At 58.0% G+C, this 22,328-nt stretch overlaps 3 protein-coding genes across 5 annotated transcripts in view; 2 read left to right on the forward strand and 1 right to left on the reverse strand.

Moving 5' to 3' along the window:
* Nucleotides 1-1,533: 1,533 nt before the first annotated feature.
* Nucleotides 1,534-4,069, forward strand: IRF2BP1 (interferon regulatory factor 2 binding protein 1). The gene has a single exon (XM_003997630.5). The coding sequence runs from the start codon at nt 1,919-1,921 to the stop codon at nt 3,671-3,673; it is 1,755 nt and encodes a 584-aa protein (XP_003997679.1). The 5' UTR covers nt 1,534-1,918; the 3' UTR covers nt 3,674-4,069.
* An 8,177-nt stretch (nt 4,070-12,246) lies between these two features.
* FOXA3 (forkhead box A3) lies at nt 12,247-20,053 on the reverse strand. Its single transcript, XM_023245573.2, has 2 exons — nt 19,836-20,053; nt 12,247-13,922 (listed from the first exon to the last, which is right to left on the reverse strand). The coding sequence occupies exons 1-2, from the start codon at nt 19,902-19,904 to the stop codon at nt 12,939-12,941; spliced, it is 1,053 nt and encodes a 350-aa protein (XP_023101341.1). The 5' UTR covers nt 19,905-20,053; the 3' UTR covers nt 12,247-12,938.
* A 775-nt stretch (nt 20,054-20,828) lies between these two features.
* SYMPK (symplekin scaffold protein) overlaps nt 20,829-22,328 on the forward strand; it is a 35,378-nt gene continuing 33,878 nt past the window's right edge. The window contains exon 1 of one of the 3 annotated variants that reach the window (XM_003997631.6): nt 20,829-20,980. The gene's annotated coding sequence lies outside the window, so the exon portion shown is untranslated. Of the gene's footprint in view, nt 20,981-21,103; nt 21,626-22,328 lie in introns of those variants that run through there. The other 2 variants (XM_006941097.5, XM_019819318.3) reach the window with 2 other exon arrangements.

A 22,328-nucleotide genomic window follows, 5' to 3' on the forward strand; every position in this document is an offset into this window, starting at 1 on the left:
CTGTTGCACACTTAATACGTTACAGCCTAAACTTAACTTTTAGATGCACAGGAAAAACCGGAAAGTTTGTTTGACTTGCTCTATTGTGCTACTTGCTTCGTCGCCAAGATTTGTTGTATCGTGGTAGTCTGGAGGGAGAATGCAATATTTCCGAGGTATGCCTGTATTGCTCAGGACGAGGCAAAAGTAGATGGCCTTTCTTCCCATGGGAGTCCATATAAAGAAAAGAATACAGGTGGTGAGTGAAATTGCAAAGCTGAGGCTGATGTTTGGAGAACAAAATCACAGCGGCTGTGATTGCAGCGGGCTGGGGGAGAGGAAGCAGACAGTCCGATTAGTTTGAAAACCAGTAACGAATGCAACTCTGGCCAAGTCACGTAAATACTTTTGAGCGCTTATCACGGACCCAGGCTTAGCGGACAGAAAGAGGGTGATGGGGGGTTAGGACCCGAAGACTTGCCTCTCCCTCCCCTCCCTACTCTTCCAGTCTGACTCCCACTGTTCCAGATGTTGAGAAGAAAAACCTGGGCGGGGGGGGAGTCCCCAAAGCCCGGTTGGGCCGATCAGGGAATGAGCGCTCAAGGCTGGAGAAAGGTGGTTTCCCCGGAAACAAACCCCACAACTCTTAACTCGCCATCTCTGGCCTCCGTCCCTTCCCCCAAATTAGGGAGCAGTAGAGGGTGAGGATTTCCTCAACCCAGTGCTCCGAAAAAACGTAAAGCCACCCCAAAATTGAGCCGGGGGTGGAAGACAGCGGGAATCGGGAAGGCCTGCCCCCACCTCCCATTCAGCGGAAGTGCGTCGTTTGTCCTCGCTGCAGAGCATTTTGGGAATTGTAGTGAGTGGTTGATGGGGCTGGCAGGGAGAGATACAATGTAACCCTTTGTAGACCAGAGCGCGCCGGCAGACCTGGAAGAGAGTTCGAGGGCGCTCGACCACTCTCTTTAATGGATGAGGCAACTGAGGCAGAGGCCTTGACCGAGAGGCCTTCGTTCTTCCCCTTTCTCCCGCTGTTGCCAGCCCATTCCGAGAATGGTATACAAGAGTTGAGGAAAACGAACTGCCATGCAGAACCCTCCCTCCCCCAGTTGCCAGCTTCCCGTCCCCCTACCCCGAAACCGTCCAATCAGAGCCCCTCCGCCCCGCCCCAGGAGATGCTGCCTTCCTAACCAGTCATTGGCCCACCTCTGATGGGCGGGGAACTGAGCCTCAGAAAGAGCAAGACTTTTGCCTAAAGCTGCACAGCAAGTCGGAACAGAAATTATGCGCGCGGAACCCTGTCCACTTCCTACCGTTTCTGAACCCGTGGCAGCTCTGGCCATTCATATCTCCTTTCCGCCCCCAAACCCTGTGCCGGAGCTCCGCGAAGCGCGCCGAACTCCCTGCCCCGCCGTGATGAGTGGTCGGGTTTGCGCGTCGGAGAGGCGGCGAGCCCACTCCCTCTGCCGCCGGCTGTCCCCTTTAAGAATCAGCCCCGGCGGGACTACGTTTCCCAGAAGGCTTTGCCGGCGCGTTATGTAACTTTCCCTGCGAAGCGGCCTCTGGGGCAGAAGGAGGTGGAGGCGGCGACGGCCGTTGCAACGGCGGCGGCGTCGGCGGCGGGAGCGGCGGGAGCCCGAGGCGGCGGCGCCCGCGGCCCATCGCGGGGCCCGAGCTGTGCGCCTCGGCCGGGAGCCCGGACCGGGCGGGGGCGCCGACGTGCCTCTAACAAGCTTTTCAAGGAGGCGGGAGTGAGGAAAAAGGCTTAGGGCCCAGGGGGCGGGGAAGGGGGGCCGGGCCTGGATCGGCGGGGAGGCCGAGCCGGAGGCCTGACTGTGGCTCGCGCGGTCCGGGGGACACGAATCAAACGTCGGCGGCGCGGATCGTACGTCGGCGGCGGGTGGAACGCCGGGGCTCGGCGGCGCGCGCGCGGGGGGTCATGGCGTCGGTGCAGGCGTCCCGCCGCCAGTGGTGCTACCTGTGCGACCTGCCCAAGATGCCGTGGGCCATGGTGTGGGACTTCAGCGAGGCTGTGTGTCGCGGCTGCGTGAACTTCGAGGGTGCGGATCGCATCGAGCTGCTCATCGACGCTGCCCGCCAACTCAAACGCAGCCACGTGCTCCCCGAGGGCCGCTCTCCCGGGCCCCCCGCCCTCAAGCACCCGACCACTAAGGACCTGGCTGCGGCCGCTGCACAGGGGTCCCAGTTACCGCCTCCGCAGGCCCAGCCCCAGCCGTCAGGAACAGGCGGCGGCATCTCTGGCCAGGACCGCTATGACAGGGCCACCTCGTCGGGCCGCCTCCCCCTACCCTCGCCCGCCCTGGAGTACACCCTGGGGTCCCGCTTGGCTAATGGGCTGGGCCGCGAGGAGGCCGTGGCGGAGGGGGCGCGAAGGGCCTTGCTTGGCTCTATGCCCAGCTTGGTGCCCCCCGGGCTGCTGGCAGCTGCGGTGTCTGGCCTGGGAAGCCGAGGCCTGACGCTGGCACCCGGCTTGAGTCCTGCCCGTCCAGCTTTTGGCTCCGATTTCGAGAAGGAGAAGCAGCAGAGGAATGCGGACTGTCTGGCCGAACTGAACGAGGCCATGCGTGGCCGGGCAGAGGAGTGGCACGGGCGCCCCAAAGCGGTGCGGGAACAGCTGCTGGCGCTGTCAGCCTGTGCCCCCTTCAACGTCCGCTTCAAGAAGGATCACGGGCTGGTGGGGCGGGTGTTCGCTTTTGATGCCACTGCCCGCCCGCCCGGCTACGAGTTCGAGCTGAAGCTTTTTACCGAATACCCCTGTGGTTCTGGCAACGTGTATGCGGGAGTCCTGGCCGTGGCGCGCCAGATGTTTCACGATGCTCTGCGGGAGCCGGGCAAGGCTCTAGCCTCCTCAGGCTTCAAGTACCTCGAATATGAACGGAGGCACGGCTCCGGGGAATGGCGCCAGCTGGGGGAGCTGCTGACCGACGGTGTCCGCAGCTTCCGAGAGCCAGCTCCTGCCGAGGCCCTGCCCCAGCAGTACCCAGAGGCAGCCCCTGCAGCTCTATGTGGCCCACCGCCGCGAGCCCCGTCCCGGAACCTGGCGCCCACGCCACGCCGTCGCAAGGCATCCCCTGAGCCCGAGGGTGAGGCGGCTGGGAAGATGACCACCGAGGAGCAGCAGCAGCGGCACTGGGTAGCACCCGGTGGCCCGTTCTCCGCCGACACCCCTGGTGTGCCCTCACCCATCGCCGCCCTGAAGAATGTGGCCGAGGCCCTGGGCCACTCCCCCAAGGACCCTGGCGGGGGCGGGGGCCCCGTGCGCGCTGGGGGCGCCAGCCCCGCAGCTTCCTCCGCAGCCCAGCCTGCGACCCAGCATCGTCTAGTGGCCCGCAATGGTGAAGCCGAAGTCAGCCCCACAGCTGGGGCAGAAGCGGTCAGCGGGGGTGGTAGCGGCACGGGGGCGACCCCCGGGGCACCCCTGTGCTGTACCCTGTGCCGGGAGCGGCTGGAAGACACCCACTTCGTCCAGTGCCCCTCAGTGCCCGGACACAAGTTCTGCTTTCCCTGCTCAAGGGAGTTCATCAAGGCACAGGGCCCTGCTGGGGAGGTGTACTGCCCCAGTGGGGACAAGTGTCCCCTGGTGGGCTCCTCTGTCCCCTGGGCCTTCATGCAGGGCGAGATCGCCACTATCCTTGCTGGAGACATCAAGGTTAAGAAAGAACGGGACCCCTAGGCCACCACTGCCACCAGTCTACTGCGTCCTACCCCCTTGCCACCCACCGCTGCTGCGGATAAATTATTCCCTCCCCGACCCAACCCAGTGCTACCCCCACCTGTGTACATACCCCTTCCTCATCCCGGATGGTTCCCTGGGGTAGATGCATTGAGGGTGGGGGGAGAAAGCTTGTGGCTTCTGCCCAAGGGGGTGTTTGGGGTCCCTTGGCCCCTCCAATTTCCCTCTCCCCTCCTTGGCTTGGCTTTGCTGCTGCTTATAGTCGGGGGAGAGGTGTCCCCCTCCTCCTCGAGAAGGGGCCTCCTGAAATCTCGCTCTTTATAAACAAAGCAAAAGCATTTTATTGCCCCCCCCCTCCCGCCCCCTTTTCCTCCTTCAATAAACCGAAAGATGGTTTTTTTTTTTTTTTTTTCCTTCTTGGTCCCTTAGTTGTGTGAGACGCTGCGCCCCCTTTGGGACCGAACTGATCCTGCAGGGAAAGGACGATGCGTGGTAGCCTCCAGGTGGCGCCCTCCACTCAGGCGGGCCCCTTGGCGCTTTTCAGAAGTGCTGGCCACTGGTCAAGCGTTCTAGCCATCTGCCCGTTTTCCAGATGACAGAACTGAGGCTTAGAGAGCACGGGAAGCTCCTTGCATGGGAACCAGAGCCATGCTCGGGAATTAGGTTTCTCTTCTGGTCCCGCCCCTGTATCTACCCAAGGTGTGGGGGACTAGCGCCCGCGAGGGGAGGGGGAAAGGAGAGAGGCATTGGGAGGCTTCCTAGAAGGGATGGGCAGTGAGTTCTTGCTCAGCAGGCAGAGAATTATGTTACATTGCTTAGAGGGACTGCCCTAGGAAAGAGGAAAATTACCTCCATGGGGTACACTAACAGGATCCCTGGAAACAAGGTGACTGCATCCCACCTCTGGTGGTGCCCTGAGCTGCGTTGCTCGCACCCATCTTGGGAGACCAGTCTCAACGGTGGCCATCCTAGGACACCGTGACTGGCAGGGTGAAAGGCACTCCCCCCCCCGCGGCAGCCTCTGATGTGCGCGGCCTTGTCCCGCACCTGTCCCGACGGGCTGATCATTAACCAGGACTTCCTGCTGTCTGGCGTCAAGGGGCGGGGCCTGAGCAGGCTGCGGCAAAGCAAGGGTTAAGGGGAGGGGGCTGCCCCAAGAGCCCAGCCTAGACCCCCGCGGTGTCTCTGCGACCCTGAAGTGGAGACTGCGGGAAGGGGGAATGCGGGGCGCCAAGGCCAGTGGATGGACAGAAAGATGGGGGGGGGAATTGTAGTGTGTCCTTTGACCGCACAGCACTGTCCTACAGCCCTGAAACCCCAGGTTGCCCCGGATCTCAGGAACACGGGTGTTCCACCGCCGAAATCTGGAAGACCTTAAAGTCTGGACCCATCTGCTTGGTTATCCACGTGTCCAACGCACACATCTTGCAGAGTCACATGGCCCAAATCCCAAACATTAAGGACCCTGGGACTTTGTCCTCCGCATCTGGAGGACGCTCAACTCTTAAACCGCCAGCCCTTGGGCTGAGGGGTCCCCTCCCCTCCCCCAGCCATCAGGTCTCAGGTGTTCTGTCACCCCCGGTACTGCCAGCCTGGGCCCTGGGCAGGGCTGGGAAAACCACCCCTGATTAAATATACAGGCGATAAGCCTGGGGCAAGGGAGACGCTGGATGGAGCTCCAGGCCTGGGCACCCATCCCTGGCAATCTTGTGGCCTCCCCTGCCCCAGCTCTGTAGACCCAAGCACTGGGTAGTTCCCCCTCCCCCATCCCCAGGGCAAGAGGCCTCCAGACGCCAAGGTCCCCAGTGAGGGCTAAAGAGCTATGGAGGACACCTGGTCCTTTAAGAACAGCTGGTAGGGGGGTGGGCAGGGGAGTCACCCCCAGCCTGGCTGGTGTGTGTATTCTAGATAGAGGTTGAGTTAACCATTAACGGAGCAGACGGCCTGACCTGTGTGGGTGTGGGGGGCTGAATCAGTCCCCCTTCCCCCAGTGCCAGGGTGGGGCCAGAGCGGAGGGATTCTGGATGTATTGGGGGGATCCGTGAGTAGGTGAAGAGACTTCCAGAAAGGAGGCACAGACAGACCCAGGGAAAGATGGGAGACAACAGAGGTGGAAAGGTATAGAAAAACCAGCTCACTGGAAGAGGACAGACCCAGAGGGGGACAAGAGAGCTCAAAGACCCTCTTGAGATGGAGGAAACGAGGTAAAAACAGAGGGACAGACAGACGTTCGGAAGAGAGAAATACCCAGATAGGTGCAGAGAGCCTGAGATACACAGATGAGACACCAAGAATAGAGACCTAGAAGGAGGGAGAGAGCATTTGAAAGCAGAAGAAAGGGGAGACTGTGAAATCAAGGAAAGGTTCGGGTTTAAACTAGAGAGTTAAGACATCTTGAAACTCAAGTTCTGCAAAGACAGATCGATTCTCGGCCTTCTGGCTAAGATCAAGTGAAGTTCTACGAGGCAGAGGGAGAGAACGGAGATCTGTGAAGACGAGCGAGGCTGGGTCTGTCTCGATCAGTTGGTCCCCACGACAAGGCCTGGCTCACTCCTACTCATCCCTCAGGTCTCTGCTCAGCTACCACCTCCTCCAGGAAGCCCTCCTTGGCCCCCAAGCTGTGTCAAGTACTGGCCTCTCACAGACCCTGCACTCCCCTACCCGGCCCTGCACATTCTGGATCGTCATTGGGAAATCGACTGTGGGCCCCATGAGGACAGGGTTAAAGCCGTCTCAGTCACCACTATGAACCCAGCATTGCCTAGCACAGGGCTAGTTTAAAGGACGGATCGGGAACAGCAGGGAACAGAATGCAGCCCCTACTCTCATGGAGCTGACGTTCATGTAAGAGGTACAGACAGACCCATAAAATGTGACAGCCATGGAGCAGTGAGTCCTAAGAAGAAAAAAGAAACCAGGGGAAGGGGATAGAGAGTGATGGAGGTTGCTGCCATAAAGGAGGAGGTAGAGAAGGGCTCACTGAGGAGATGACACTAAATTGAAGGAAGCGGGGGAGCAAGCCGCGGGAAATCTAGGGGGATAGCACATGCAAAGGTCCTGAGGCAGAGTCTGCTTGGTTTGTTCCAGAAGCAGCCAGGTGGCCAGGGCAGCCATGGCAAAGGGGAGAGGTAGGAGAATGAGGTCAGAGTGGGGCGCATGACTGGCTCAGTCAGTAGAGCATGTGACTCTTGATCTCGGGGTTGTAAGTTTGAGGCCCCACGTTGGGCGTAGAGATTACTTAAAAACAAGATCTTAACGGGGTGCCTGGGTGGCTCAGTTGGTTAAGCATCCAGCTGGGGCTCAGGTCATGATCTCGAGGTCTGTGAGTTCGATCCCTGTGTCGGGCTCTGTGCTGACGGCTCAGAGCCTGGAGCCTGTTTCCAATTCTGTGTCTCCATCTTGCTCTGCCCCTCCCCCACTCGTGCTCTGTCTCTCTTGCTCTCAAAAATAAATAAAACGTCAAAAAATTTTTTAATTAAAAAAATAAGATCTTAGCCAAGAAACAGAAAAAGAATGGGGTCACAGGGATAGCAGGGAAGCATCGGCCACGGTAAGGACTTTGGGTTATATTTTCATGGGAAGGGAAAGAGCGCTGAGTGAAGAGATAGCAACCGTGAGACAGTAATTGCAAAGAGTCAGCTGGGATGGACGGCATCTCATTTATCTGTGTCTGGGGCTCAACAGAGGGCCTAGTACATGTGCCCAACAACAGCGTGTGCACGAGCGAATACGCCCCAAACCAGCAGAGAAAAAGTCAGAATGACATTAGATGGATGGACAGACTCCCAGGGAGAAGCCAGGTGAGGACCCGGGGGACACCCAGGGACAACAGACACAGACAGACAGCAGCCGGCTGAGAAGTCCCATTCCTTCCCCACCCGGAAAACTTCCCTGCAGCTGGAAAAGTCCCCAGGCCCCCCTGCCCGCCTCGCCCGTGGCGTGCCCACTCACACCTCAGGCAGAGGAAGCTGGCAGGCCCCACAGGAACCTTTCTGTGCGGGAAGGGGGCGGGGGGAGTGGAGGCAGGCGGGTAGCAGGGACGAAGGGAGAGGAGTGGCGGGCGGGCAGGCAGCGGGCAGTGGCTACACAAAGGCCCCAGTGTCTGCCCCTCCTGCCCCCGGGTACAGATATAAATAATATGTACATATACCTTTATATATATACCAGCGGGCTGGGGGCGGGAGGCTGGGGGCCACGCACTTTCCCAAGGGCCCCAGGGTGACAGAAGCTGGCTCCTGTGGGGGTTGGGGGCTCAGAGACACACACAGAGAGTGGCCAAGAGCGAGAGACATGGGCTGAGAAGGACACAGTGACAGGAGGAGAGAGAAAAACGTCTCAAGTATGAAAGAGCAACAGAAGGACCGGCAGAGAGAGATACAGAGTCAGCGACCCGAGGGGCAGGGAGAGAAGGCAGACCCCAACGGAGACAGACCAGGAAAAGGGAGAAATCGACCTTCACCGAGAAAGAACAGAGAAAGATGGAGTAGAGGAAACAGTGGCAGGATGAAGACAAAGGTCATTCCAGAGAAAGGCAGAGCCACAGAGAAAGGGACAAGCCAGAGAGAGACAGACGGAGAGAGAAGACAGAGAGACAGGGCTGGGCCGAGGCTGGGGGCTTGGGAGGCTGGTGACCGTGGGTGAGGGGAGGGTCAGGGCAAGTCTCCAGTTTGGGGACAGCGCCCGTGGGGCTCTGGCGCAGCCCGGTCCGGGGCAGGCTGAGGGACAGGGAGCAGAGGTGAGGGAGGTGGCCCTTGGGTTCCGGATCTTGGTGTTTACCTGTGGCCGGGCATTGCAAACAGGCACCCAGCCTGGCCCACAGCAGGCGAGGGTGGGATGGGCTGGGCCCCAGCCCTGGCACCAGTGGGCCCGACACGCCCACCTGTGGCCTGGGTGGTGAGTAACGCGGTGACACCTGGGTAGATGGTGACACATAGGGGAACAGACATGGTGACAAACAGGGACAGATATAGGCAGACCCAGAGTGTCGGAGACATAAACAGACCCATAGGACCCAGTCACAGAGGCACACTGTTAACAGACGCAGTGACAGACACACACAGTAATGGACATCGGGATACGAGGAGGGGCAAGCACACTGTTGGGCGCGGAGGGACGATGACAAAACACAAGCAGTGACAGAGACGACAGTGACAGACAGGCACATACAACACACACTGATACGCTGACCGGAGAGACATGTCATGGGGAACACATAAGCCTGTCATGTAATGACCCTGACATGTTCACACCAAGATAGAGATGGGACACTTTACACACACACACACACACACACACACACACACACACACTTGCAATGCACCCCGACTGCTGGCTTCTGGGCATGCTTCCCTCCTCCTGGTGCAGGTTGTGGTAGGGAATGGTGGTGGTGGGGGGACTCTGAGGGACAGGTTGGGACCCCAAGTCCCCCCCCACCTTGCTGTCACCCCTCTTGTGCTCTAGGACAGCACAGCGGTGGAGGGCACTGACTCTGGGCCCGACTGCCTGGGTTCAAGGCCTAGCTCCCCCCCTACACTAACCGTGTGACCTTGGGCAGGTAGCTTCACCTCTTCCGGCCTCCGTTTCCACAAGAATAAAATGGGGGTGGGGTGGTGGGAAGGATGAGGCCATTCCATTCTGTAAGGTGCTCACACAATACCTGACCGGTGATAAGCCCCTAGGAGCCATTGTCAGGATTACTCCCTCCGTCATGGTTATCACACGCCTCCCGCCTCCCGATACAATTGGACCTCTGCCTGCAGCTGGGACCCTGCCCTGGCCCTCTTTTTCCCCAGCCGTGGGCCCCTCCCTTGGACCATGTCACCTCAGGCCTATAGGCTCTGTCCAGTTTCACCTGTCCCAGCCCAGGCTTCTCTGTGTCCCCACGGCTGTCCCTCCATCCCCAATCGCTGGCATCATCATGTCTGTCCATGCGTCCCACGTCTGACCGTGGTACTTTTCCACGCTGGACATCAGCCGGCTGTCCCTGGGGTGGGGGTCACACCTGCCCACGCCAGCCCGAGCTGGTGGCCACCAGACACCCTGACGGATGGCCCCACCCTCCCCCCCAGGACCCTACAACAACACCCGCCCCTCCGGCCACCTGAGGTCCCTACTGGGGCGGCCTGAGGCCCAAGCCTGGGGACAGGAAGCCCCAGGCCTGGCCGCCCTGAAAGCCTCTTTCAGCCTGGGCCTCCTCCCGCCACCACTGACTCCTCCTGCGGAATAATATTTGGGCTGTTGGCCGGGGGGCGGGGGCCAGATCCGGAGGCCGCCTGGGAGAAGCCAGAAACCGCAGGGCTTCCTGCCTCGGGCCGGCCGACTCCGGGAGAGACCCCCAGGCCCGAGGGAGGGGGGCAGGCGCCCGGGGAGACTGAGGGCCTTTCTCTCGGCCCCAGTTGTTTTTTCCAGGAACCAGGAGGAATTCCCCGGCCTGCCCAGGACAGCGAGGCCGGTGGGACGGCTGACTCGAGCCAGCACGGCAGGGGGCGGGGGGGGGGGGTGACACACAGCCGTGGCGGCAGGGCGGGCACCGCGACAGAAATAGAGGGCCTGGCCTGCGAGGTGGCAGGTAGGGGCAGAAACTCAGGGAGAAGGAGGAGGGAGGCCAGAGATCCAAAGGCGGGAAAGGGAAGGCCGACCCCAGAAAGGAGTCACAGTCCCCAAGAGAACGAGGGAGAGACCCAGAGCTCAGAGAGAGCAAGGGACAGAGTCAAAGCAACGGAGAGAATGAGAGAGAAAGCACAAGGCAGACCACAGAAGAGGAAGGCATCCCGAGGATGAGTAAAATTTTCAAAACAGCCAAGAGACAAAGTCCAGGGACAGGGCTAGGGACACCACGCCACAGAAAGATGACACTAAGAGACAGAAAGATGGGGGCGCCTGGGTGACTCAGTCGGTTGAGCAGTCCGACTTCGGCCCAGGTCATGATCTCGCGGTTCGTGGGTTCGAGCCCCGCGTCGGGCTCTGCGCTGACAGCTCAGAGCCTGGAGCCTGTTTCGGATTCTGGGTCTCCCTCTCTCTCTCTGCCCCTCCCCACCGCCTCTCAACAATAAATAAACGTTAAAAAAAATTTTTTTTTTAAGAGACCGAAAGATGAACACAGAGAAACCGGGGGAGACATCACACAACACATAAACAGACAGCCTTTGGTCTCTGAACGAATGCTAACGAACAAATGAATGAATGACCGGGCAAGCAAGAACCAAGAAAGGCAAACCCCAAATAAGGAAAGGACAAAAAAAAAAAAAAAAAAAAAAAAAAAACCCGAGAGCAGGCCTGGCCACCTGCTCTAGCCCGGCTGAACCATGTTGGCCCGGGGCCTTTCCTTCTGAACCTCCACTTCTCCTCCGTGAAATGAGATCCGTGCGCTCGGGACATCTGAGCGACTGACACCAGACGCAGAGCCTAGGGAAGAGACCTGGAGGAACAGAGACACCCAGAGACCCACAGCTCCCGAAGGCAGACTGAGCTCCTTCCCCCCACACGCCTGCGGCCAGAAGTGACAGGCGCGCTGCGCAAACCCAGGCGGGCGCTTGTCAACACGCAGGCAGATGCCGACTCGCAGAGGTACACGTAAGACACATAGCGACAGGCAGGCCCGCGACACGGATAGAGCCACACACAGATTCCTCGGGGCCGCGGGTTTGCACACAAACTGAGACACAGACCCGCACCTGATAAGTGTGAGACCCAGAAGGCCCCAGGGGTAGGTGTACGAAGAGAACAACACACACACAAAACGGTAAGAAATCCCAGGCCAGTGGCGCCTGGGGGTCTCAGTCGGTTTGAGCGCCCCACTCTTGATTGCGGCTCGGGTCATGATCTCACGGTTTGTGGGTTTGAGCCCCGCGTCGAGCTCTGCGCTGACAGTGTGGAGCCTGCTTGGGATTCTCTCTCTTTCTCTCTCTCTCTCTCTCTCTGTCTCCATGCCCCTCCCCCTGCCCCCCCCTCCTGTTCCCGCCTGCACTCTCTCTCAAAATAAATAAATAAACATTAAAAAAATTTAAAAAAACCCCACAAAATCAGGACACCTACAGTTAGCACCCAGGGTAAGAACAGACATGCAAACCCACACAATCGAGGGATATGAACAATACGTAACAATCAGAGGTAACAATAGGCAGACCAGAGACCTCAGTGGGCACAGTGATATCCTAGGACCAACAGAGGCCCCCCCCCTGCCCCCCCCACACGGATAAGCCCCACACACCGTGTCCTTCAATTAACGCTTTGTTTGTCCCTTCCCTTCCTCCCCAGCTTAACCCAAAATTGAGCAGCCCCCTGGGCTCCTTGGGCCCCAGAGCGAGAGGTGTGTGTCTGGGGAGTGGGGGTGGGGAGATGGCCTTGGTCACTGCAGAGCCACCTCCCCCTTCTGCCCTGGCCCCACTGCTGCGGGGGCTGCTATCTATGAGCAAACTGTCCTTGGGGTCAGGGACAGCAAAGAGCCAAAGGTCAGGTCGATGCCTCCCCCAGCCCCTCCCCCAGAGGCAGCCAGCTCCTGGGGGACAGGGAAACGACAATTCAGGTGTTCAAGCCCCACGGGGCCCGCCGGCCAAGGAAACGAGACATTCAACGAGAGGCAGAAACAGTGCCTTTAATGGTCAAACACAGCCAGTATCCCGCTTTCCAGGCAAGAACCAGATTTCAGTAGAAATTTCCCACACCCTAGCCAGTCCTTTCTGGATTCTCCTGGACCAGAGAGGGGGAATAGGCTCCCGAAAAAAAAAAAAACCAAGGAATATTCTCACCTCCATTCCTCACTCAACTCGCACCAAAGAGATGGTGATGACACGGCCAACACAGGGGCTGTGATGGCCGTCATGGTGCACGAGGGTGCACTGGTAATGTCAGCCAACCAAGATAGTGGCCATCATAGCACCCAACGGGCCAAAGAAGTTGTCATTGCAATGGTATCACCATCACATGCAAAGGGTCAGTCAAGAGGACGTCCATCACCATGTCCAAAGGGCCAACTAAAATGTCATCCAAGATGGCAGCCATCAGAGCACCCAATGGATCAACTTATAACATCGATCAATACGGCAGTCTTTGTAACACCCAGCGGGCCCACCATCATGTCGATGGCAGTCATCACAGTACCCAAAGGATAGACATGATGCCCACAGAGACAGCAGTCACCACAGTAACAGACCAGCCAAGATGTTAACTGACGGGACAAGCAAAGTGTCACCAGGTGGGTCAGGCCCCAAGGGCCAGATGGTGGGAGCTACAGCCATACCCCACCCACCACGCTCCCACGCCCCTGCTAGGATGCGTTAAGCAGAGAGCGGGAATAGACACCCTGGTAGTACACCCCAGGCTCCCCACCCTCTGCCCCATAGCCCCCAAACCCCACGTCCAGTTTAGGAGGTGCTGGTGTCTGTTCCGACATCAGGTTGTTGATGGAGAAGGGGTGGTTGAAATTGTAGGGTGCATCCAGCTTCAGCTCCCCTGGGAGCTCCAGGCCAGCGAAGTAGGGGGTGGACGAAGGGGGAGAGCCACAGTCCAGAGCCCCCACGTCTTCCCCACCCTGGGCCTCGGGCTCAGGCGGTGGAGGCTGGGGCTGGGGGGGAGAGGTGACCGTGGCAGCAGGCGTGGTGGCCGGGGCAGCCGACCCTGCACTGTTCCTGGAGGTGGACGTCCCCCCAGCCCCCTTCTTCACCTTCTCCTCCAACTTGAAGCGCTTCTGGCGGCGCAGGTAGCAGCCATTCTCAAACATGTTACCTGAGCTGGGGTGCAGGGCCCAGTAGGAGCCCTTGCCTGGCTTGTCTGGGGAGCGCGCCACCTTGACAAAGCAGTCGTTGAAAGACAGGGAGTGGCGGATGGAGTTCTGCCAGCGCTGCTGGTTCTCCCGGTAGTAAGGGAAGAGGTCCATGATCCACTGGTAGATCTCACTCAGGGTCAGCATTTTGCCCGGCGCCTGCTGGATGGCCATGGTGATGAGCGAGATGTAGGAATATGGCGGCTTGGCATGGGCCAGTGGCCTCCGGTAGCCTTTTGGCATCTCCTTCCCGTGCACCAGCCCCGGGCCCGGGCCCCCATACCCTGAGCTGCTGCCTCCACCAGTGCTGGCACCCAGGCCCGGGAAGGTGGGCCCCAGGGGTGCCGCGGGGGCTGGGGGCGCCAGGGGTCCTGAGGGCAGCGGAGAGGCAGGGAGCCCCCCGGGGGGGTAGGGAGAGCTCAGAGGGTTCAGGGTCATGTAGGAGTTGAGGGGGGCCATGGTGGGCACTGGGGTCACCGGTGAGTAGACCTGCAAGGAAAGAAGGACACAAGGGGAGAGGTCAGTGAGTTTCTACTCTGCTGGTCAGCAAAGGATCACTGGCCCCCTCTGTGCATCTATCCGTCTGTCTGCCTTGCCTTTTCTACAAAGTCCCTCCCATCCTTACCTCTCTCTGTGGATGGCTGTCTCTTGAAGTCTCTCTCTCTTCTCCGTCCTCATGCACCCCATCCCTGACCTCATCCTCCACCCACCCCCCCAGGCCCCCCCGTATACTGAAGCTCACCCTTTAAGTGGTTCTCAAAGCGTGGCCCAGGACACCCTGGAGAGTCTCCAAGACCCTTTTAGGGTGTCCATGAGGTCAAAACTATTTGCGTATAATGCTAAGATATTACTAGCCCTTTTCACTTTCTCTCATGAGTATACAGTGGAGTTTTCCAGAGGCCACGGGGCAGGGGATATCGCAACAGACCAAATGTAGGAGCAGCCACAAGAATCCAGCTGTCTCCTATTGAACCAGACGCTGAAGAGATTTGCCAAAAATATAACAGTGCCACTCCCCTCACTAAATGTTTTGAAATATAGTTACTTTATTTTATCCTCTCCTCTCCTCTCCTCTCCTCTCCTCTCCTCTCCTCTCCTCTCCTCTCCTCTCCTATTCTATTCTATTTTTTTTTTATTTTTGGGACAGAGAGAGACAGAGCATGAACGGGGGAGGGGCAGAGAGAGAGAGGGAGACACAGAATCGGAAACAGGCTCCAGGCTCTGAGCCATCATCAGCCCAGAGCCCGACGCGGGGCTCGAACTCCCGGACCGCGAGATCGTGACCTGGCTGAAGTCGGACGCTTAATCGACTGCGCCACCCAGGCGCCCCATCTATTATTTTTTTTAAGTAGGCTCCATGCCCAATGTGGGGCTTGAACTGACAATCCTAAGACTGGCCAACTGAGCCAGCCGGGTACCCCGAAATATAGTCATTCATTCATTCGTTTTGAGAGAGAGAGAGAGAGAGAGGCAAAGTGAAAGAGAGAGAGAATCTTAAGCAGGTTCCGCAATGAGCATGGAGCCCAACTCGGGGCTTGATCCCATGATCCTGGGGTCAGGACCTGCGCCAACATCAACAGTCAGAAGCTTGCCCGACCAAACCACCCAGGCACCCCCAAAGTATAGTTATTTTAACAAAAAACACAGTATGTATACTAAAAAAATATTTTATTTTTTTATTAAAAATATTTGTAATGTTTATTTTTGAAATGGAGACAGAGCGCAAGCGGGGGAGGGGCAGAAAGAGAGAGGGAGACACAGAATCCGAAGCAGGCTGCAGGCTCTGAGCTGTCAGCACAGAGCCCGATGCGGGGCTCGAACCCACGAACCGCGAGATCACGACCTGAGCTGAAGCAGACGCTTCACCGACTGAGCCACCCAGGTCCCCCTAAACAATTATTATTTTTAAACTAATTAATCCATATCTTAAAATTTTTTTCAGTTGTAATCTCAAATGCAGTAAATTTTTTTTTAGTGCAGTAACTCCTGATAGACATAATCCACATGAATGAAAACTGTTTGGGGTCCTCAATAACTTTTTAAGCGTGTAAAGAGGTCTTGAAACTGAAAAAATTGGAAACTGCTGATTTCTCCAACCATCTCACCTACCTGGGTACTCTCTATCAATCTTTTAGGTTATAGAATTACAGTGGTTATAGGTCAAAAATGTTTCAGTATCCAAAATGATAGATTTCAATCTAATGTGTGTGTGTGTGTGTGTGTGTGTGTAAAATTTGTATTTATTTTGAGAGAGATAGAGCGCCAGCAGGGACAGGGCAGAGAAAGAGGGAGAAAGGGAGAATTTCAAGCAGGCTCACTGCTGTCAGTGCAGAGCCCAACTTGGGGCTTGAACTCACAAACCGTGAGATCATGACCTGAGCCAAAATCAAGAACTGAATGCTCAACCAACTGAGCCACCCAGGCGCCCCCCCCCAACCTAATATATATTATGTAGTTACAATATATCGTCGAATCTAAGACATCCTCATTGGTAAGATGCAGCGTTGTTTCAAGTAGCAATAAAAATGGGGGAAGAAAACACGGTCAATCCCTCGACGCTACCGACTAGAAGACCCATTCCAGACTGTAAAACATTTCAGAAACGTTCAAATGGGGAAAAACACGCATCTGCACTCAATGGAATGCGGTAGACGTTGCTATGTCTCTCTAAATAACCCTCTATTCTTTCATCCATTGAACAAATATCTATTGGCCACCTACTTTGTGCCGGGCACAGCTCCAGACACTTCACGGGGAAAGGTCTCTTTTTCAACCTTTACAAAGGTACTATGGGGGAGGTGCTATTATGACACCCATCGCATAGCTGGGCAAGCTGAGGCCCAGAGAGGCAGTCCAGGGTCACACAGTAAGAAGGGGGCAGAACTGGGATTCTGCATTTAGGCAGTCTGGCTCCAGACCACCACTCGGGATCGTGCTATAGAAGCAGTGACCAAGACAGATGGCAGTGCCTCCCTTCGCAGACCTGACAGTCTAGCAGGAAGTGAACAAGATAAACAAGGAAAATGTAAAGCGGAGATTTCTCCCTTCTGGTGTGCATGTACCCTCCCATCCACCGGCTACCGTCCTCTCTCCCTCACAGCGCCGTCTGCCCTGCTCCCTCCCCACGCTGGGGTCTCCTGCGGCTCTATTTGGCTCTATTTCCTATTTCCGGGAGGAGCCACCTTTGCGGTGAGTCAGTGGGTCCTGTCTTAGACCCTGTCACTGCAAGGTCTGCAGGTCCCAAAGTCCTGAGAGAAAAGGGAATTGCCAGGGTCACTCAGAGAGTCAGAGACAGGTGGGAACCAACCCTAGTCTGAGGGCAGGTAGAGACACTCTCTCTCTCTCTCTCATGAGCTTTCAGGTAGCTCTTTTGTCTCCTGTCTCTGAATCTCCCAGCTGGCTCCATATGTATCTGTCCATCTCTTTCCCTGTCTCAGAACCTCCGTGCTCCTCCCCTCTCTCACTCCGCGTCTCCCTCCGTCTCTACTCCCCCATCTCTTCTAGCCCTGTCCCTCCCCATCTCTTTCTCGCCCCTCTCTGTTCACCTCCTTCTCCAGTCTCTCCCTCTCGCTCATCTCTCCCCAACCCCCCTGCCTTTCCCTCCTCCTAACTCTTTCCAACCCCATCTCTCTCTCCCCCACCCTCTCTCTCCCTGTCTCTCTCTATCCCGGTCCCCTGCCAGGTCTCTTGCCCTCTCCAGCACATCTTTGTATCTCTGTTCCCTCCATTCAGCATCGCCGTCTCCCCAGAAGCCTCGCAATGAAACTGGGAGTCACAGCTACCCCTCTTCCCTGCACCGGTCTCCCCACCACCACCTTGGCTGCGTCTGCCTTCTCCCCAGAATGAGGGAAGCGGGTCCTTGGGAGCTGAAGGGAGGCAGTGGACTCAGGGGCATCCACAGAGAGTTGGTAAATCCCTCTGCAACCTCCACTCCAATTCTCCAACTCCATCGGACTCCTTTGTATCATAGAGGAAGACTGACCAGGACCCCAGGGCCCTCCTTTTCTGGTCCCCACCCACCCGGAAGTCCTCCTTCGCATCTGACCTCAAGCTCTCCTGCTGCCCTAATCCACCCTGGGCTTTCCCACGCCCTAGGGCTGGGATGAACCCCCAGTGTCCGGGTGTGAGCCTGTGAACCGGATCTCCCCAGCCAGGGCGGGGCTGAGACTGGGGGGAAGCCTTCAGGGGACCTGCACCCCCATCCCAGGAGGCTGGAATTTCTTTCCTTTCATTTCCTTATTGTCTCTGAGGAAGGGTGTGACAGCGGGCAGAGGAAGGCGGTGTGAAACCAGAAGCCTAGTTTTTGGTCCCAGCCCCAGTCCAGATCCTCAAGCCGCCCCCCGACACTCGGAGAGGCTTCAGAGTTCCCATCTCTAACAGGGGGGAGCCCTCGGACCAGCCGATCTGTAAAACTGGAGTCCAGGGGGGACACCCCAGGGTGCTAACTTTCCAATTTCCTTCCAGATGGGGAGCCTGATCCGGGGTGTCAATCACCCCAGCAGGAGGGTGCTGTGCGCAAGAAGCAGTTTGGGGACCCTCTTAGTTCTTAAGACGCTGAGTGAGTGCAGATGTTTCTCTATTGTTCAGACCCAAGGGGGAGGAGGTGGCTTTGCTGGTGGCTGATCCAAAGGCTGGGGGTACCATCATCGTACCTTCCATCGTATTTCCATTTCCAGCCCCCAACATGCTAACTCTTCCAAAATATGCCCCCCAATGCTAATCCTCTCTAGACTCTCTAGACTGTCCTTGGATTTCTGACAGATTCCATACAAATTCTTAAACTTCAGACTGTGCCCCAAATGGCAACTCCTCCGTCCTTAGACCCCGCAGGGCTTACATCTTCAAGATGTGCCCCCCCCCCAACACAGATCGGCAGTTGGTTCTCTTAAATCATGTCCCCAGGCTGAACTCTCTAGGGGTTCAGCTGGGATCCCTCACTCCCTGGGAGCCTCCACGTCGGACCTGGTCTGTGCCTTCCCCACTGCACAACTGATATCTCCAGTAGGTCCCAGCTCCGTCTCTCAGCACCCCCAATCCCTTCCCTGGTCGGCCCGCCCCACCCCACGTGCACCTCACACCTCCACAGCCCCAGGACTGGCCCCTCCCGGGCACCCTGCCAAGCCCCGCAGGCCTGGGGAACCAGGAGTCCCACCCTAAGCTTCAAACCCCAGACCCAGAACTCAGGCACGGTGGGGCCCCTGGAACCTCCAGATCTCAGAATCTTTGGAGCTCTCAGCCATTCCAGCCCCACTCCGACCTGAAGCCCAAAGCCTCCTTCCAGGCTAGGAACCCAAGTGTCTGGACCCCCATAACCCTCCTACCAGGACCCCTCCCCCGTCACTTCACAATCTTGACTCTCTAGAAAGAATGAGCTAAGGGGGAGCCCTTGCAGCAACTGGAATGGGAGTTAGACTTGGGTAAGGACTTTCGGTCAGCTGAGGTGCGGGAATTAAGATACACCCCGCCCCCTACTCCAAGGGCGGCCTTGTCGAAGGTGGGACAGTAAGGACGTTGGCAATTACTGGAGATAACTGGAAGGGGGGTGGTGGTGTGAAATCTGAAACCCTCCAGCCTCCAATTAGGAGTATCCCTGCTGAGGGTCTCTGAAAACAATTAAACCACTGAAGTTCAGTCGGGAGGGGTAAGGATCAGGAATAGGGATGGAGGGTGGAGGCTGACCCCTCTCCAGCCAATGCCGTGGCTCACATCTGCTCTCAGGTTCCCAACTCTGACCCCATCTGGGCCCCCATCTATCTGAGCCCCAGCTCTCACCCACCTGTTATTACAGACTCCCCCAAACCATGTCTCGCCTCTTAACTTTGAGCACCAATCCCTATTTTCTGATTCTTAGACCGCCACCCCCATGTTTATCTCCCAGCCCCCAATTCTGACTTCTACCCCAGACCCCCCATCTTTAACTATATTCTAACCTTGAGTTCCCGCCTCAGGCTTTCCTTCATGGTGACCCCTTTCTCTCATCTCTTCGTTCCGGTCTTCCTCCCCCCACCCCACCCCCCATTCTGAACCCCATTTCCCAATCCCCCAGCTGGGTCCCCTATCCTGGACCTCGGATTCCCATCTTTGGTTTTTAAAATTTCAGTCCCTTGGATTTGGGGGTCCCCGAGCCCCAGTCTTCACGCGTAAGCTATGACCTGACCCTTGCCTAAATTTTTCTGACTCCCATTTAAGCCCTGGCTCCGGTCAGCCTAAACCGCACTCCCGTGCTTCCCCCCCCCCCCGCCCCCCCCATCCCTGACTCTTACACCTGGTCTCGGTGTCTCCAGTTCCTCCGCCCCTCAACCGCGGTTGGGGCCCCCATTTAATCCCCATCCTTGTCCTCGATTACACCCGCACCCTGATTCCTGCCCCCCGCTTCCCGCTCCGCCATCCCCGAGGACACACCTCGCCCGCCTCCGGGTAGTAGCTCCACTCGGCCAGGTCATGGGCCTCCATCTTCACAGAGCCCAGCATCCCCCGGGCCCGCGCCCCCTCCCGCCCCCGCTCCGGCCCGGGGTGGGGGGGGAAACCGAGCGCTTCAGATCTCTCAGCCGGCACGGCCCGAGTTCCGACCGGTGCCCGCCCGTCCGACCGCCCGGGGTCCCAGCCGTCCTGGGCGCCGCGGGAGGCGGCCACGCTTTATAGCTGGGACACCCCCCCCCCCCCCCCCGCTCTCGCCCGCCCCGGGCTCCCCTCCCGCCTCCCCGAGGGCCGGCGCGCTCGGGCTGGGGCGCCCCCTGCGGGATTGCGAGGAGATAGACCTCAGGCGCCGGGAGCCGCAGCCCGTGGCTGCGAAAGCTGGAGGTGGCCGAAGAGGGACGGAGCTGCAGGTGGGAGACGCTGCGGATGCTAAAGCCAAGGGCAGAACTCTGGGGCTTTTCTACTCCAGTGGGTTTCATCATCTCGACAGGAGAGGGCGAATAGCCAGAGCCCAGTATGACGGCGGCGGAGGGAAGGGGGCTCAGAGCGCAGTGGATTGCAGAGGTCCTTATGCTGCTATAAGGACCGTAAGAGGCCCTCGAACCCACATTCCCACTGGACAGACTGGATGATTGAAGCTTCCGACAGCTGGAAGTGCTCCAGCCTGTGTAAATGGTCAGGACCAACGGTGGAGGGGATCGGAGCCTCTGCTTGGGTTCCACTGGGGCGACAGACCATCTCCAGGACCTAAGAGCTTCGTCGCCCGGACTGTCCACTCGCTCTAACGCCGGCCGTCCAGGGACTCGGAACCACCGAGAACTCCATTTCCCAAAAGCCTCTACCTTCCTTTCCGTCCAGGGCCTCTGCCAAGGGACTACATTTCCCTTAAGGCACCGCGCTCAAAGGCCGGAAACGAAGGGCGCCCCAGCGTGGTCTGGCTGAGGGCGGAAGGCCGCTCGCGCAGCCGGAGGTAGGGGCGGGTTCGGGCCGCACCGTGGACTCCATTTCCCGGCGGCCCCGCGCGCGCGGCGCGTGCGCAGTGTCCCGGCGGCGAACGGAAGATGGCGACGGCGGCGTCTGCGAAGAGGCGCTGCTGAGGGGGCGCGAGGGGGACGGAGGCCGGCGCCGCGGTGAGCGGGGGGCGGCGTGGGGGCCCGGGAACGAAGGGAGGAGGGACCCCCAAGCGGCAGGGGCGCTGGCTGGGGGGTTGGGGCGCTGCGAGGAAAGGGGAGCAGTGACGTTCGGGACCCCGGTTTCTTCTCCTGCTCAGGACCCTCCCGTGGCTCCCCAGTGCCCTCAGGGCAAAGTTCCAACGTGGCCCCCAAGGCGCGTCGGCCCCGCCGGCCTCGGCTCGGCCTCTCTGCCCGCTCCTCACTTCGCACAGCTGCCCCGGCCTTCCGGTTCCTCAAACTCGCCACGGGCCTTCCCGCCTCGGGCTTTTTGCACATGCTGTCCCCCCTCTGCCCGCAACATCCTTTTACCCATTCTGCCTGGCTAACTCCCATTCATCTTTCGGGTCTCGGCACCAACGTCACTTCCTATGCGAAGCCCTCCTTTCCCGCCCTCCGTCCCGAAATCCGCCTGCTAAACGCTCTCATAGGTCCCTCTTCCTTTCCTTCATGTCACACGTGGTCTGATTTACCATTGGACCTTTATTTGTGAGGCTTTTTGATTAGGTCCTTGACCGTGAGCTCCACGGGGACGGGGAGGGACTGAGTATGTGTTGGGCATCGCCGAATTCCCAGCACGGCGCTGGTCGCACTGAAGACACCCGGGTACTGTTCGTTGAATGAATGAATGAATGCAAGATAGTCCTGGGGTTACTGCGTAAATGAGGGGAGTCGTCGTACTCCCGGGTGGGGGTATACCGGGAGGGAAAGGGGGACAATGAGCGTTGGCAGTAGCCAAAAGACTGCAAACACCCCCAGATGTTCTTTACTAGGCAGAAAGGGCTGGCAGAAAAAAAAGCTGGTTAACATCCACATAATGAAATGCTATGCAACCGTAAAAAGGAATGAGGGGCTGGGGGGGGGGGGGGGGAAGGGAAGGAAGAAGATGCCTGTACACGGATACAGAGAGGGGGCTCCAGAATATCTTAAGTGAAAACGGGTGAAATGGAAGGCAGGGCTTATTATATGCGCCCCCCCCCTTTTTTTTTTTTTTTTTACAAGAGAAAGGGAAATGTGTTTATGCCCCACGACAGCAAAGGATAAACCAAAAAGTAGAAGAGGAAGAAGGCAGGGCAAATAAGAAAAAAAAAAATAAATAGTAAATAAATAAAAAAGTGGGAGATGTCAACGCATTATTATCGCAGACAGAGTGGAAAGGTTCATCATGAAAAAGGTGTATTGTGATCTGGTAAGAGACAGCAGTCTGCTGGCTGTCAGGTGACCATGCCCCTTGTGTTGGATGAACAGACCTGGACGGGAGCAGGTGTTCCATTCAGAGAGGCAGCCCCGCGTGGTGGGGAGGAGGACA

Source organism: Felis catus, chromosome E2 (genome assembly GCF_018350175.1).
Source record: "Felis catus isolate Fca126 chromosome E2, F.catus_Fca126_mat1.0, whole genome shotgun sequence".
NCBI lineage: Eukaryota > Metazoa > Chordata > Mammalia > Carnivora > Felidae > Felis > Felis catus.

Excerpts from the sequence above, each read along its gene's own strand:
- IRF2BP1 (XM_003997630.5), top strand. The coding sequence starts at position 1,919 with ATGGCGTCGGTGCAGGCGTCCCGCCGCCAGTGGTGCTACCTGTGCGAC.
- FOXA3 (XM_023245573.2), bottom strand. The coding sequence starts at position 19,904 with ATGCTGGGCTCTGTGAAGATGGAGGCCCATGACCTGGCCGAGTGGAGC. Across the intron at positions 13,923-19,835 it reads ACTACCCGGAGGCGGGCGAG|GTCTACTCACCGGTGACCCC; the intron begins GTGTGTCCTCGG and ends CTTTCCTTGCAG.